Genomic DNA, 13,919 nt, shown 5'->3' with positions numbered 1-13,919 from the left:
CAAATAAACAGACAAATAACCTCGTTGGAGAGGATCACGGGACGACGGAACAATCAGGAGAATTGGAGAAGCAGTATCCTAGTAATCCGACATGAGTGTGAGTATTCCGCGAAGCGAGGCGAGAATCTCCACCCGGCGCTTGAGGCGACGCCGACGATCTCCCGCCTCGAAACGCTCGCCGCCGCGGCTGACTCTTTCGCCGCCTCCCGCTCCCCGCACTTCGCTCTCGACTCTCTTCGATCCAACTCGACGTTGAATCTCGATCATGTTGACTCGCCTGCGTCCGACCGCCATTCGTTCGGCTCGCATGTTCTCGACGAGTGCGAGTCGCTTCGCCGCGAACGCGCTCGTGTTCCTCGAGACCAAAGACGCCCAACTCGTACCCGCGACCCTGAACGCGATCACCGCTGCCAAGAAGCTCGGTGGCGACGTGCACGGCGTTCTGATCGGCAAGGACCAGTCGAGCGTCGAACAGGCATCGCAAGCTGTCAAGAAGTCAGTTCGACACACTCTCCCCCTGTACTTTGCTCGCTCGATCGGATACAACCCTGTGCACAGAACCAAGGCAGAATTGGAGAGAGCGAGCATTCTCGGGCGTGTTGGGTGCAAAGGGATCGGCAAGTCGAGGTAGCCGAATGAGGGGCACGCAGACGCATCCGGATCACTGCTCGTCTCGACCACTCTGCAAAGCGATCCCATTAGTATAACTGACGTGTTCTTGTTTCAATTGGGTCTCTCTCCAGCCTCGGACTCAAATCGCTCTTGTTGCGCCACTCGCCCGCACTCGAACACACGCTTGCCGAACCCGTCGCTCCTTTCCTCGCTCAACTCGTCAAAGACGGCAACTTTACCCACCTCGCGGGACCTCATTCGGCTCTCGGCAAAAACTTGTTCCCGCGAGTCGCCGCCCTCTTGAACACTCAACAAGTTAAGGGCGCTACGGAAACAAAAAATGCTCGTTTCTCTGTCCTGACTTTTCTTCGCACGCAAAACCCAGATCTCGGATGTCATGTCGATCGAAGCCGAAGACACGTTCACTCGACCCGTCTATGCCGGCAATGCCATCTCGACCGTCCGATCAAAAGACGACATCAAAGTGTTTACCGTACGTGCGAGTACGTGGGACCCGGCGCAACCCGGTGCGGAAGAAGCTTCGATCGACGTCTCGGAAGCGAAACATGTTGGCGAGAGTACGTTTTTCACACCCTTCACCCCTTCCCTTTTTAAAGAGATACTCATATCAGTCTCTTGACGATAGAGCAAGCCGAATGGGTTTCGGAAGAGTTGACCAAATCGGAACGACCGGATCTCGGAGCTGCATCCCGCATCGTTTCAGGAGGACGAGGTACGAAATCAAAGGACCAGTTCGATTCGACCATTGTTCCCCTCGCAGATTCCCTCGGAGCTGCGATTGGAGCTTCGCGTGCGGCAGTCGATTCAGGGTACGCCGACAACAGTCTTCAAGTGGGACAGACGGGCAAAGTCGTTGCACCTGAACTGTACGTTGCGGTCGGGATCTCGGGAGCGATTCAACATTTGGCAGGTATGAAAGATTCGAAATGCATCGTCGCGATCAACAAGGTACCATTTTTTCTCTATCTTCTCCCTCGGTGTTGGATCAGGTTCTTTGGTCCTCATGAGATATTGTTTACTGCGACAGGACGGAGACGCACCCATCTTCCAAGTTGCCGATATCGGACTCGTCGCAGGTAAGGCTCTCTTGTCCCAACTCGCTCTACTGTGAAAGAAACCTGACACGAACCTCGTTCATCCTATTAGATTTGTTTGATGCCGTTCCGGAACTTACCAAGAAGATCGAGGAGGCCAAGTAAAAAGTCGCTCGCTCCCCCTCTCTCTCTTTGTATGAAGAACCCAGTTTCAGATCCCATTTTCTCCAACTTCGCCTTGTATCTCTCTCCTCTTTCTATCTATGTGCTTTTTTCCCTACGCTCCTGAAAACAGAAACGAATCTTGCAAAAGCTTTCTCCCAACAGCTCGTATCTACATTTTGTAGTCTGCAAACATGTCGCCCCGAGCGCGAGAGACTGCAGGGGGGTTCCTGACAAACGTCATCGGTCCGAGCAGGAAGTTGAATGACGCCCGGGCGATTCAAGCTCGAAATAAAACGCACAAAGTCATTCAGATCTGGACCAAAGGCTTTTTGCGGCTCTCCTCTTCCTGCATAGATACTTCTTGTCAGAAAGCTTTCGTGCACTTGCTCTTCTTCCCTTTCTCTCCTCAGACTCTCTCTCTCTCTCGTCCAATTCTGCATACGCAAACTCAATCAAACCTATCCCCGAATTCACCCGTGCGGATTCCATTCAAAAAAACAACAGACATCAACTACAAACGAGCATCACACACACAAGAAGGATGTCAGGTCTACTCGGAGCAGTCGACAAAGCGTTTCACCATGTCAAAGGTGATCAAGCCGAACATCAACACGAGAACCGTGCGTTTTTTCCCTTCTCCAAACACCTGTGTTTCTGTCTCACAACCTTCTCCTTTGCGACAGACGACGTCACTAGGGGAAACTTGGGGTGAGTACGAGGAAGCAGACCCACCTCTTTTTTCAAACTATCCTGTCGAGGATTGCGCAGCTGACCTTTTTTTTTTTTCTCTCTCTCTCTCCCTACCGCTGGAACGGGTATTGTTTCGAGTCGACAGAGGATTCGGAGCAGCACAAGTGGGCACGACGACGGGACAAAGTATGGGTGGGAATTCATTCGGAAACACCGTGTCAGTCCCTGATAACCCTCTTTTTCCTTCTTGCCGGGCTTGACGAATTGACCTTGTTTCTCCGCTTGCGTAGAGGCGAGAAGCGAGTTGAACCGACTCGAGCAGAGAAAGGGGAGTACTAGAGCTAGTCATGCGCTCATGTTCTCAATTTTTGCAAGCGTTTTCTTAGCTTCAGCAGCTCCGCGCAATACTGCAATCTCGAGGTTGTTTTCCATCAGCGCAGAAGTCCATCTTTTTTCAAACACTCAGAAACAAATCATTTTGGAACGCGTAGACACATATAGGGCGGAAGAAAAAGTTGAGGCTGTTTAGAGAGGAATTCGACGGGACACGACAGAGAAAGCAGAAAAACCCGTCGAACGATGAGCGAGACTCGAGGCGGTCTGGAGGAAGTCCCGTCCATCAGAGTGAAGCATGCGTCAGTACTCACCGCTCCGTTCAGACAAATAGAGGAAAACGCACATGCTGTTCAACGAAAGGAAGAAATGTCAACAACTTCCAGCGAAGGGAGCGGAGCAGTCTCAACTTACGATCAAACAGCTTTTCTGTTGATACCAGAATTCGAACCTGATCAACGCCTTGACCAAAACCTTTCGCTTCTCCTTGATCGAGGTCTCTTGCTCCGACTGGCGAGACTGGTCAGGGATCCACCAAACTGCTGCTTTCTTGTACCATTCTCGAATTTCTTTCTTGTGGGTTGTCAAAAACCTTCCATTGTCTATGCATTTTTTCGAGTCCGAAGATCGATGCGTCATTTTTAGCGGCCCCGAGAAGTTCCTTCCATTTGAGCGGGTCTGAGCCAGTGAGCTTCAGATGGTCGACGGAAGCATCTGCGGCATCCCGGTATAATGCCGCAGAAATCAATGCAACGTAAATGTCTTCCTCTACGGAAATTTGTTCACTGGTCTTGTCCTTCATGATCTGTTTCCCGCGCTTGTTGTGTCCGTGACGCTGAACTTCAAGACGCTCAAAAATTTCAAAGGCGTTCCGGAGGCGATAGAGGACGCTGGCGTAGAAGATGGCGCTTTGGGGGATCATATCGGCGGTTCCCAGGCACATTCCAGGCAGGCCTTCGTTGCTCATGGGAATCGGCCAAACGAGCGGTTTCTCGAGACGCAACTTGACGGGCCTCCCGGGATATCCGTGCTGGAGGCGCTCCACGTCTCGAAACAGGTCACTCTGCAAGAAGCGCGTTAGCCTCGCACCTGCTATTCTACAAGACCGAGAGCTAAGCGAATGTCGCAGGCTCACATCGTGCCACCTCCCGGTCGGCCAGTGTCCGTCTATCAACTTCCGTATGTCATGGGCGGTCGGATCCCTTGGGTCCGGGACTGCTAGCTGGGAGATCAGCTGAATGCTCTCAATTCAGTCCGGGCGGCAAAGCGCGTCAACATTGAGACTGGGGCCTGCTTGAGCTCACGAGGTGCTTCATCGACAGCGATTTCTTGAGCACGATGCTACGCAGCTCTGGCCTGTCCCCAGAATCTCCAGGCGGAGAATGCAGTGCTAGAGCCACAGCGGCTCCCATACCGTCGCGGATGAAAACCGGGGGGTCCGGCCTCGTCACGAGTTCATCCTTTCCGCCACCTTGATAGTCTCTGTAAAATGTCTTGACCTCCATGCTAGGGATGTAGTCGGGCTTGCGGAAATCATCGGGATGCTGAAAGATCATTGTTCGGATAGATGGCGGCTCCGGAAAAGGATAAGTGGAGAGTGCAAGAGCGAAACCACACGGTTCCGGGCTTGTGGCGAGCACAGTTCGCCGTCTGCGGGAGGGACAATGCGGTCCCGCGGAGTTGTTACGGAGGGACGCTTCAATATGACATCCGCAATGACGAATGACGATCATGTGCGGTATGGCATCGCTCGCGCCATTCGAGCATTGAATGTGCGAAGATGACCGAGCTCGAGAGAGTCCACAGACTTGGTCGACAGCAAAAACAGCGTTCCCACATCCAAGGTGACTGACTCATGGTTGAAACCAACGGCTGGTTTGACGCATGCGGATCGTGGGAAACGTGAGAGTCTCTCGTTTCTCGCGGCAGCTTGAGCCAATTAAAGTAGCTTTTCTGCTCTTTGAGCATCCATCGTTCAGACAGAAAAATCCGTTACAACGAGACACGCACAGAACGAGAAACAAAAAAGTCCGTTGCTACGAACGATGGAGAGGAGGAAATTCACAGGAAGGGAACACGAGAACTTTTCTCGAGAAGCGCTGTGTGATACCCCGTCGGGATCATAAACACTTGTCGACATTTGAAGAGAATGAGCGGGGGAAAAAGGCCTATGCGAGGTTGTCGAGTTTCAGGCTTGATCCGCTTAGAAGAGGGCGGCGACACCGAGAGCGACGAGACCAGCAAGTCCGCCACCAACGACGACTTGTCCAGCTCCCGACGTTCCTCCAGACCTTCCGGAACCAGAGGCTCCCGGAGCGGATCCAGTGGCGGTGACGGCACCGGTAGCAACAGCAGTGTTGGTGCGAGCGACCGACGCAGCCGAAGATGCAGCCGAAGCAGCAGCCGACGGGTTCGATTCAGGGTTCGCCAAAATGTTCGAAATCAAGTGGACGACACCGTTCGAGATGGGGATCTAGCAACCCGAACAAATTCGTATTCCGAAGGTGTCAGCTTGGACGCGCACAAGATCGTCAAAGGTGAAACACATGGGGGACAAACTCACGTCAGCGCGAATGATTTGAGCGGTCGAGTTGCCCGACTTGACAAAGACTCCGGTAGAGTTGGTCATGAAGCTGAGAGCCTCTCCTCCCGCCGAAGTGACGTTCGAGCCGTTCGTGACAAGCGGCGAGTACAAGACAGTTCCGTTGACAACGTGGCTGTGCAATGAGAATTCCCTGGCGTCAGTCACTAGAATCGAACTGACAGAGTCTGGAAACAGAACAAACTTGAGCAACACGTTGGCAATCGTCGTCTGGTTGAGTTGGCCGAGCAGGCTTGCGGCGTTCTCGAATGCCGAGTTGACCGGGGCAAACACAGTGATACCCTTGGTCTCGGAGAGTGCCGTGACAGCTTGAGGGGCGTACTGGGTCAACGCTCCCGTGAGGGAAGTGAGGCCAACCTCGGTCGCAGTCTCGGTCAGGTTACCCGGGATCCTGCGGACGCCCATCGACTCAGTTTACACAGTCGACATCTGTCGGGATGGAACGGATTCGACTCACTGGAGGACTTCGTCAATGATGTAGACGTCGAGGTTCTGGTACTTGGTGAACGCGGTCGAGGTGACATTGCGAGTCGCCTGGATCACGGTCGCCGATTGGTTGCTCGATCCCGATCCTCCCGAAGTGATAACGGCGACTTGGGAAGCGTTCGACGGCAAGTTGACGTACTGGGTCGAGTTCAACGCCGAACGTGCGATAGTGTGGTTCGACGAGAGATTCGTCGGAGCGTACGCGCCGTAGTAGATGTGGTACAGGATCGTCTGAGCGACGAGGTTCGCGTCCGAGGTGACATTCTCGGGGAGTTGCGAGAACGCCTGGAGAACGAGGCAACACGCGGGTTATTTACAGCCTTCGATCGGAGAACGGTCGTGATCCGAAGAATAGAGAAAAAAAGCTCACGTTGTCGGTAGGAGCAAAGACCGTGTGGTTGCCCTGCTGGAGGAGGGGGAGGAGGGTTGCAGCGTTGCTCGAAGCGGCCGACGCGAGGGTGGTCAAGCTAGATCACAAAGCGAAACAGAGCCGGCGGCGAGAGGTGTTTCCCCACATCCCGTCAGCGGCGTGCCGTAGGGCAGAGATGGCGAGATCGAGGGCTCACTTGGCAGCTTGCAGAGCTTGAAGGAGGCCGGCGGCGTAGCTACTGGCATTCTGGGCGGCAGCGACCGAGAGGATCGACGCGAGCGCGGCGAAAGAAGTGACCTTCATTTTTGAGCTAGAAGATGCGAAATCAGGTTCCGGACGCGGAGGAGCAGAAGGCGCAAAGAGGGAGAGGTACGAAGCAGAAAGGGGGGCGAAAGAGGAGAGAGAGAGAGATGGGGAAAGCTCGCCACAAGGGACCGAGAAAGCGTCTACTGCGAAAGTGGGGACACAGCGCGTGCCGAGATTCGATAAATTCGGAAATGCATCGATCACGCCAAAAGCTTGCAAGCAAAAGGGCAAAGAAACCCGGAAGAAAAAAAATGCTTGGAGCCTCTGGACCATCCATCGGCGGCGTACCGGTCGATCCGCCGAGCATCGAAAGCGTATTTACTATTCGCCACAGCTCGCCAAGAGAGAGCCTGTTCGATCTGACGCTCGTTGCAGCGACCTTCTCGTGATGAAGGTCCCAGAATCCCTCGAGCATTCGCAAAAATCTATGGGAGCAGCCACGTTCGCAAAGCTAGTACGAATCGGCCTTGTCCCAAAGGAAACGGTAACTGCGATGAGGAGACGATCGTCGATCAGTTACGATCGCTTTTCCACCTGTGCACGTTCACTGCGTGAGTAAAACCGGTCGCAACCTTCTTGAGAGATGGCGCCAATGCGCACTTGGCGATCGGGCGGTCAATTTCTCTTTCTCGTCAGAGTATTCTTTCGCGTCTATCATAGCAGTGCCGGTAGCGTCAGAAAGAGAAAGAATCCGTCGCGTGGGAGAACCAGCGAGGTCCTTGCTCGTCGGGGTTTTTGCGAAATTAATTGCAAATCGAGCCGAGCACGCATCGGCAGAGTCCGGACTCGGCCATGGCATTCCACGCTCGTCCGAAGCAAGTCGAAGGGATCGGCCGTGTTGATCAATGAACCGACTATGTAGTCGAAAATGAGAACGGGGGTATCGAAATCCTGGACGAACTGGATTTTTATTATGACACGCTCGAATCGCGGTCGTTGCTTTGCAGAACCAGTCTCTGCTACATACTTGAGGGGAAACGACTCGTCGTGCGAATGGAGACCACCTCGATGGGTGGAATAAAGTTCTACAATCACCTCGCGCTCCTCGCTTTGGTTCCCTTCATCCTGCCCTCCAACTTCTTCTTGCCTCCCTTGCCAGATTTCGCACGTTCCTTCTTGTCCTCTCGACTGAGTTTCGGTCGTGCTTGACTCGTCCCTCTCACCCGTTTCTTGTGACTCGACATGGCAGTTTGACTAGGGCCCGGTACGTGCCCTTGATTCTGCAACACTCGCTGTTCAATGTCGACCAAAGGTTCTGGAGTCGGTGATCGAGACAACGACAAGGGTGCAATCTCGACTGTCGTCAATGCGTCCGTAGTTTCGTACGATGTCGGTTCTTCAGTCGCTCCTTCCTCGTTGTCATCGTCGGAATCAGAAGCAGAGTCTCCGAAATCGACATCTTCATCCGAGCCTGCTTCTCCCTCGGCACCTGCGTCTGGTGGAATCGGTCCGAAAGAAGTGGTCAACACAGGGAAGTGAAAGAGGTGACACTCGTATGAGGAGAGTATGAAGTACATACCTCCATACATTTCAGCGGCTACTCGAACGTTGTGCGCAGCTTGTTCTTTCCGTTGTTCACGAATCTATAAGTACGTGGAAAACGTGCCAAAGATAATCAGCAACATTCTTTCTTGAACAAAAGATCGCCTCTTTTCGAATGATTTTAACATGTTCCAACTCGTGCAGAGATTGCTGGAAAACGGTTGGAGGAACATGAGAACTTACTTGTGCACGCATCTTTCTCAGTTCGTCCCGCTCTCGTTCAACCGCTCGTTTCACTTTCTCATTCTGTTTCGCCTTTTTCCGTTTCGAGAATCCAGTCAAATAGTCCCTGCACCCGCGAAATAATCTCGTCAGTCTTTTTGAGTTACTAAAAGATTAAACAGAGAGGATATAAAGAGAAGGATTGACTGACTTGCGAGATTCTTGGTCAAACACGACTTCCTTGACTCGTTTGATCTTGGCTGGTCGACCATTGCGATCGAGTTCGGGACCTTTCGATTTTCCTTTCGTGGATTTCTTGTTCGTTGGCATCGTCGATTGGTCGAGGAGCCGAGAATGGGAGGGACAAGGATAGGGCGGAGAGGTTCAATCTAGAGTCTTGTTTCTTTACTCGATCACGTTCAAGGTCGAAGATACGGGTGATTCGTTGATCAAGAAGAGCAGCTGAGGCGGTGATCAAGCTGTCGAGAAGTGAGAGGAGCGAGAGAAGAGAAGTTTCATCAACTTGATCGGCTTCTTTGCACCGCGCGACTCGGCTTCTCTCTCGACTCGTGAAGATTGTAACCGGGGAACTATGAGAATCACGATCAATCACTATCATGCAGTCGCGTCTTGGAAATGGAACTTGAAACCGCCTCGTCAGGTTGACGATTCCGAACAAACCGCAGCCGATCAACAACAACAAGCAGACAACGCAAACGACGACGACGGTGATGACGACGACGACGACGATGAAGACGTATGCGGTATCTGTCGAGTCGCGTATGACGGATGTTGTCCCGATTGCAAGTTGCCTGGAGACACTTGTCCACCAAGTGCGTATTTACTCCTGTTCAGCTCCAAGGTTTCTCCAGCAAGCACATTCCTTCCGATGATGACGAATCGCTTGTTCCAAATTACAGTTTGGGGAGAATGTACCCACGTGTTTCACATGCACTGTTTGTTAAAGTGGTTAGACACGGACAGTTCGAAACAACAATGTCCCATGGATCGCAGACCCTGGGGTAAGGATGACTTTCTTCCCGTCATGTATTCGACGGGGAAAGATCGCATGGGGAGATCCTGACCATGGACTTGTTGCGACAGTTACGGCAGGTACTGCCATTTCGGCCCAAGGTCAATTGCCTCCTTCTCATCAACATCCAGCAGCAGCGGCACCGACAACAGCCTGATGCTCTTTACCTCCCTTCTCGTGATCCCTTCTTGTCTAACATTTGCTTGAGAAACAATCGTCGTACCTGTTGTTGCCAATTCATTCGCTACCTTTTTACCCCCTCAAATGCCAATAACTTTCCTTCTGCACATGCAACGCTACTCGAAACCCTCCTCATGGCCAGTAGAGACATTTCAAACGAGGTTCTCGCATGGAAACAACAGTCACGATTGAGAAACGGTGCCGTTCGATTCCAGATGCAGCGAGAAAGGGGAAAGGAAGAAGACTTTTACAGTTCTTCCTTACCCGGTTTACGGTTCTTGATCTCCAACAACTCGACCTGGTTTTTGAGGAAGGTAATCATGATCAGTCTTTGGAAATGTGCAAGTCTTGGGACGAAAGGGAAGAAATGGCGGTTTACGTCAAAGACGAGGGTCGCTCCTCCAGGAATGACTCCTCCAGCACCTCTCGAACCGTATCCGAGTTCAGGAGGGATCGTCAACCTCCTCTGCTCACCGGGACACTGTCATTCAGAAATAGCACCAAACGTCAATCAATTATTGTTTTCGAAAAGCAGAGAGGGACATTTCCGGCAATCTCACCATGTCGAGTAGACCTTGATCCCAACCTTTGATCACCTGTCCAGCTCCAACTGTCAACATGAAAAAAAAAAAAAAAAAAAAAAAGGAGAACCAAGTCAGTCCTGAGCGCGAATCTTTCGAAACCCGGAATTCTCCATTCTTCCTCTCTCGTGTTGCGTTACGACGCCGAGGAAAGGAGAATTGGAACGGAAATTAAATGACCTTTGAAGACGAAAGGTTGTCCACGTTTCCTCGAACTATCAAACTCTTTGCCGGTACTCGCCAACCTGCCATCGTAGTGCATCGAGAGTTGATCTTTCGCTTGACTCTTGATCAAACAACTCGTAGGTTTGTGTACCACCTCGACTTGCAACCCTTGTCCTCCTTCCGTGGTGGAGGTGGAGGATGAGGCGGCAGAAGTGGCAGTTGCAAATGAAGCGTATCCAAGGGTCGCGACTCCGACCGAGAGCATCGCGAGGTAGACAGAGTTGGGAACACGCATCTTGTTACGTATTCGATGAGTAGAGAGTGAGGAGAGAGAGAGAGAAAGGGGGGAAACGTCGACGTGGGGCACTCGTAAATGATTCAACTGTAAATCTCGCTCTCAGGTTTCTATTACGTATTGTTCGCCGCGAGAGAGAAAAAGAGAGCAATCATTGGGTTATGTGCAGGGAACGAGGGTGATACAAACATGGATACTACGGGTTCAAAGCAACGAGCGAAATATTCACAAGGGCAAGTTGGGAAGAAAAAAAGAATAAAAGAGGGTGAAATAACGAAGGGGAGACGAAAGAGAGAGAGAGAGGGAGAGATATGCACAAGAGGAGGGAGAGGAACGAGGAGAAAAAACTCGGTGGAGGACTTGCGAGAAGAATTGCGGGTGCGCATGAACGAGTGAGAGAGAGAGAGAGAGAGGAGTGTAGACAATGAGCGTGATTCGAAAGCAGGGGTGATACATGGATGTCAGGTTGGGAGGGAAAGAGAGCGATAGGAGATTAGGGTTTCCGAGGATGAAGGTTTATCGTCATGAGAAAAGGGTTTAAGTGGGAGGCAGCGATTCCGTCGCGAGAAAGTACGTTGTAGAAGAAAGCGAAGGGGGAGCAATAGTGTCTGTTTTGAGTTGGCGAGTGGGAAGGGAGAATACGTAATCCGCGATCGTTATGGGCTTCATGCCGACGAATGGCTGTTGGGACTGTTGGAGTGAGAATGCTGAGGGTGGAACCGCATTCCAGTTTCTTCCCACCTCGGCGTCAAAGTCTCGCCTTCGTTGTCCATCTCGCTCTCACTGCCACTAACAAACCCGTTGCGCCACTGCGACTGCGCTTGACTGGCGAATGTTTGCCCATCAGGAGCGCGCAGGGTCAAGTTGCCTTCTCGCAATTTCGGGCGAGGGTGAGTGTGATGAGCGTTCGAAGGGTTCGTGAACAATGGCAACGGTCGAGGTTCGCTGCGTGGCGGTGAAGAGAACGGAGAGGACACGGACGAAGAAGCACTGGACGAAACGCTCGACGAGATTGATGTGGGAGATCCTGCGGTACAGTTCGAAGGGAGGGGTGAAGTCGATCGAGAATTCGCTTTGATCGTGCCGTTGCGTTCGATCGTAGATCCTGCAGGAGAGACCGCACGGTCTTCCGGGATCTTGGGGGGAACTTGGTGAAGCTCCTTCTTGACCACAATCGGTACTGGAGGAGCTAGTGCGGAGGGGCCATCCTCGCTTGTTGAACTTTCTCCCGCCGAACCAGACGAGACGGAATTTGTACCGTCCTCTTTCGATCGACGGAACGGCAACCTCCTGCCGCCCCTCGCGCTCGATGGCAACTTCTGGGCCTCTTCTTTTGCCCGCCGCGCGGCCTCCTCCCTGGCGGCTTTCGCAGCAGCTTTTGCGCCTTCGGGCCCGGTCAGGCTCTTTGATTTGGATTTCCTCAGTTCGGCATCGAACGGGTTGAGCGGAGGCGCTACCACCGTGAACGGCGGAGGAATGTCCTCGGATCTTCTCCGTTCGAGGTCGGCGAGAGTTGGCGAAGGGTACTCGAGCGATGGCGACAATGGATGACCGGTTGAAATCGAGTCACGATGTGACGAAGAGTAACCGGTTTCGGACGAAGTCGACCATGCCGAAGCAATCGATGCGATTGATTGTCTACGGTAATCGTCAACGTCCGGAGACGAGAATGCAGAGCTGGGAGAACCAGGAGTCGCTCGGGTCATGCCGAATGGAGGCAACGCAGCGGTAGAACCTCCTGCAGTCGAAGCCGAACTTGAAGGTCGTGAAGGTCTCCTCTGAATGTACACGTTGAGATCGGTTCCGTTGAACTCTGCTCGAGGTGCAACCGACGACACGTCCGAACCGAGGTGAATCAATTTCTCAAAGTGTCCTCCACTTTCGCCGTACGAGTCGGCGACAATGTGAACTTTGTGTCCTCGTCGCATCGCGACCGTGATGTTGTCGAGACTGAACCCGGGCAGGGTGACTTTGAGCACGACCTGACTTGGATCATCTCGGTCGATCGACAATTTCGCTCCTTTCGGCTCTGGTCGATGATCGAGGACTGTTTCGAACGGATGATCAGATGAGCGATACGAATTCGAGAAGTATGTGGGCAACGAATAGCTCACAATCGACATCACCTTCAGCTTTAAAGACTTCACCACCTTCATCGACTTCACCCTCTTCTCCATCTTCCGTCACCCGTCTCTCTCTAGTCTTTCCAGACTGGCTGCTCGAACGTCCGGAAGCACCTCCGCCACCAGAACTCCAGCCGCCACTGTTGGCACTACAGACGCTACTCGCATCCGAGTCAAACACCCACGGTCTCGAAGATGTCGACGTGCCCGCAGTCGAGCACGTACCGGCTGAACCCGGTCGGTGTCCGGCTCCCGATGCGGCGAGTGCCCAGGGAGGGTTGTGCGACGAAGCAGATCTCACGATCGGCGACCGCAGGCCGCACGCGATCGAGCTAGGGGTCGACCCACTCCTCGCCATACCTCCCCCAAGAGTCGTGCTGTAGGGAGGAATTGCGGCAGAAGCGGACGAAGTCGTGGCAGATCGCTGGTGAAAGGGTTGGTGCAATGGGGGCAAATACGGCGAGGGTTCCGAAAGGTTCGATCCGACGAGCGGCGATGCCGACAAGATTGGGGACTGGCCGGGTGAAACGTCCGGAGTCATCGAGATGGCAGAACCCGTCAACGACGCGGACGAGGTCGGGTACAATGGGAACCGAGGCGACAGAGTCGACGAGTGTGATGACTCGACAGGAGAGTGTACTGAGAGACCTGCAAGGTGACTCGCAGACGTGACGATGGCCGGAAGCGACGTATGCCGTGCTGGACCTGAAGTGTGTGTATCGTGCAACGCCGGGGACCGCGGAAAGTCGAACGCTGCGAGAGCGGGATCTGATGCTGCGTTGTTGCTGGTCGGAGTCGGATCCACTGCTGATGCAAACTCTTTGTATCGCTTCGCTGCGAGTTCCGCCTCTGCGCGTTCTTCGAGTCCTAATCCATCGAACCGCTTGGCGAGCATGCCCTCGTCGTCGATAAACTCGTCTTTCTGCCGCGTTGGCGGTGTGTACACGAGTGCCGAGTACGGATGGAACGCGGGCGAGTAGGGCAGGTCGAGCGTGTCGACCGAGGAGATGGTAGCCACCGTCGAGATGCTGTCATCACTCGACGAGCCCACGGGCAGGGCGGTCGGTGGTGGCCGTCCCGGGGCTGGGCCTGGATAAGATGCGGTTGTGAGAGGTGGCGTCGCTATTGGTGGCATGACTGTATGTTGGCCTGCGGGAACGGAGGAAGAGGCGACGAGTGGTTCGATGAGATTGAGTCAGCTCTCTGTGACTCCGGCGCG

General features: G+C 53.3%; 6 protein-coding genes across 6 annotated transcripts; 2 read left to right on the top strand and 4 right to left on the bottom strand.

Annotated features, from left to right (window-relative positions):
• Positions 1–265: 265 nt before the first annotated feature.
• On the top strand, positions 266–1,832 carry AIM45 (Aim45p; the record flags this gene model as incomplete). The annotated part of the gene is made up of 6 exons (XM_076679510.1): positions 266–495; positions 744–927; positions 998–1,190; positions 1,259–1,581; positions 1,661–1,709; positions 1,780–1,832. 6 exons carry the CDS (start codon positions 266–268, stop codon positions 1,830–1,832), a joined length of 1,032 nt encoding a protein of 343 aa, XP_076533418.1.
• Positions 1,833–5,058: 3,226 nt separating this feature from the next.
• Positions 5,059–6,616, bottom strand: JCM15063_002121 (uncharacterized protein; the record flags this gene model as incomplete). Its single annotated transcript, XM_076679509.1, has 6 exons — positions 5,059–5,328; positions 5,419–5,572; positions 5,642–5,848; positions 5,915–6,228; positions 6,314–6,410; positions 6,510–6,616. 6 exons carry the CDS (start codon positions 6,614–6,616, stop codon positions 5,059–5,061), a joined length of 1,149 nt encoding a protein of 382 aa, XP_076533417.1.
• Positions 6,617–7,650: 1,034 nt separating this feature from the next.
• On the bottom strand, positions 7,651–8,653 carry RRP17 (rRNA-processing protein RRP17; the record flags this gene model as incomplete). Its single annotated transcript, XM_076679508.1, has 4 exons — positions 7,651–8,054; positions 8,139–8,202; positions 8,345–8,450; positions 8,535–8,653. The coding sequence occupies 4 exons, from the start codon at positions 8,651–8,653 to the stop codon at positions 7,651–7,653; spliced, it is 693 nt and encodes a 230-aa protein (XP_076533416.1).
• Positions 8,654–8,915: 262 nt separating this feature from the next.
• APC11 (anaphase promoting complex subunit 11) lies at positions 8,916–9,513 on the top strand (the record flags this gene model as incomplete). Its single annotated transcript, XM_076679507.1, has 3 exons — positions 8,916–9,156; positions 9,244–9,345; positions 9,428–9,513. 3 exons carry the CDS (start codon positions 8,916–8,918, stop codon positions 9,511–9,513), a joined length of 429 nt encoding a protein of 142 aa, XP_076533415.1.
• Positions 9,514–9,783: 270 nt separating this feature from the next.
• Positions 9,784–10,577, bottom strand: JCM15063_002118 (FKBP-type peptidyl-prolyl cis-trans isomerase; the record flags this gene model as incomplete). The annotated part of the gene is made up of 4 exons (XM_076679506.1): positions 9,784–9,834; positions 9,916–10,017; positions 10,097–10,146; positions 10,298–10,577. 4 exons carry the CDS (start codon positions 10,575–10,577, stop codon positions 9,784–9,786), a joined length of 483 nt encoding a protein of 160 aa, XP_076533414.1.
• Positions 10,578–11,242: 665 nt separating this feature from the next.
• Positions 11,243–13,835, bottom strand: JCM15063_002117 (uncharacterized protein; the record flags this gene model as incomplete). Its single annotated transcript, XM_076679505.1, has 2 exons — positions 11,243–12,624; positions 12,692–13,835. The coding sequence occupies 2 exons, from the start codon at positions 13,833–13,835 to the stop codon at positions 11,243–11,245; spliced, it is 2,526 nt and encodes an 841-aa protein (XP_076533413.1).
• Positions 13,836–13,919: the final 84 nt, after the last annotated feature.

This window comes from Sporobolomyces koalae (genome assembly GCF_050403365.1).
Source record: "Sporobolomyces koalae JCM15063 DNA, S_koalae_JCM15063T_v1_ctg23, whole genome shotgun sequence".
NCBI lineage: Eukaryota > Fungi > Basidiomycota > Microbotryomycetes > Sporidiobolales > Sporidiobolaceae > Sporobolomyces > Sporobolomyces koalae.
This window is presented reverse-complemented; position numbering and strand designations above follow the sequence as displayed.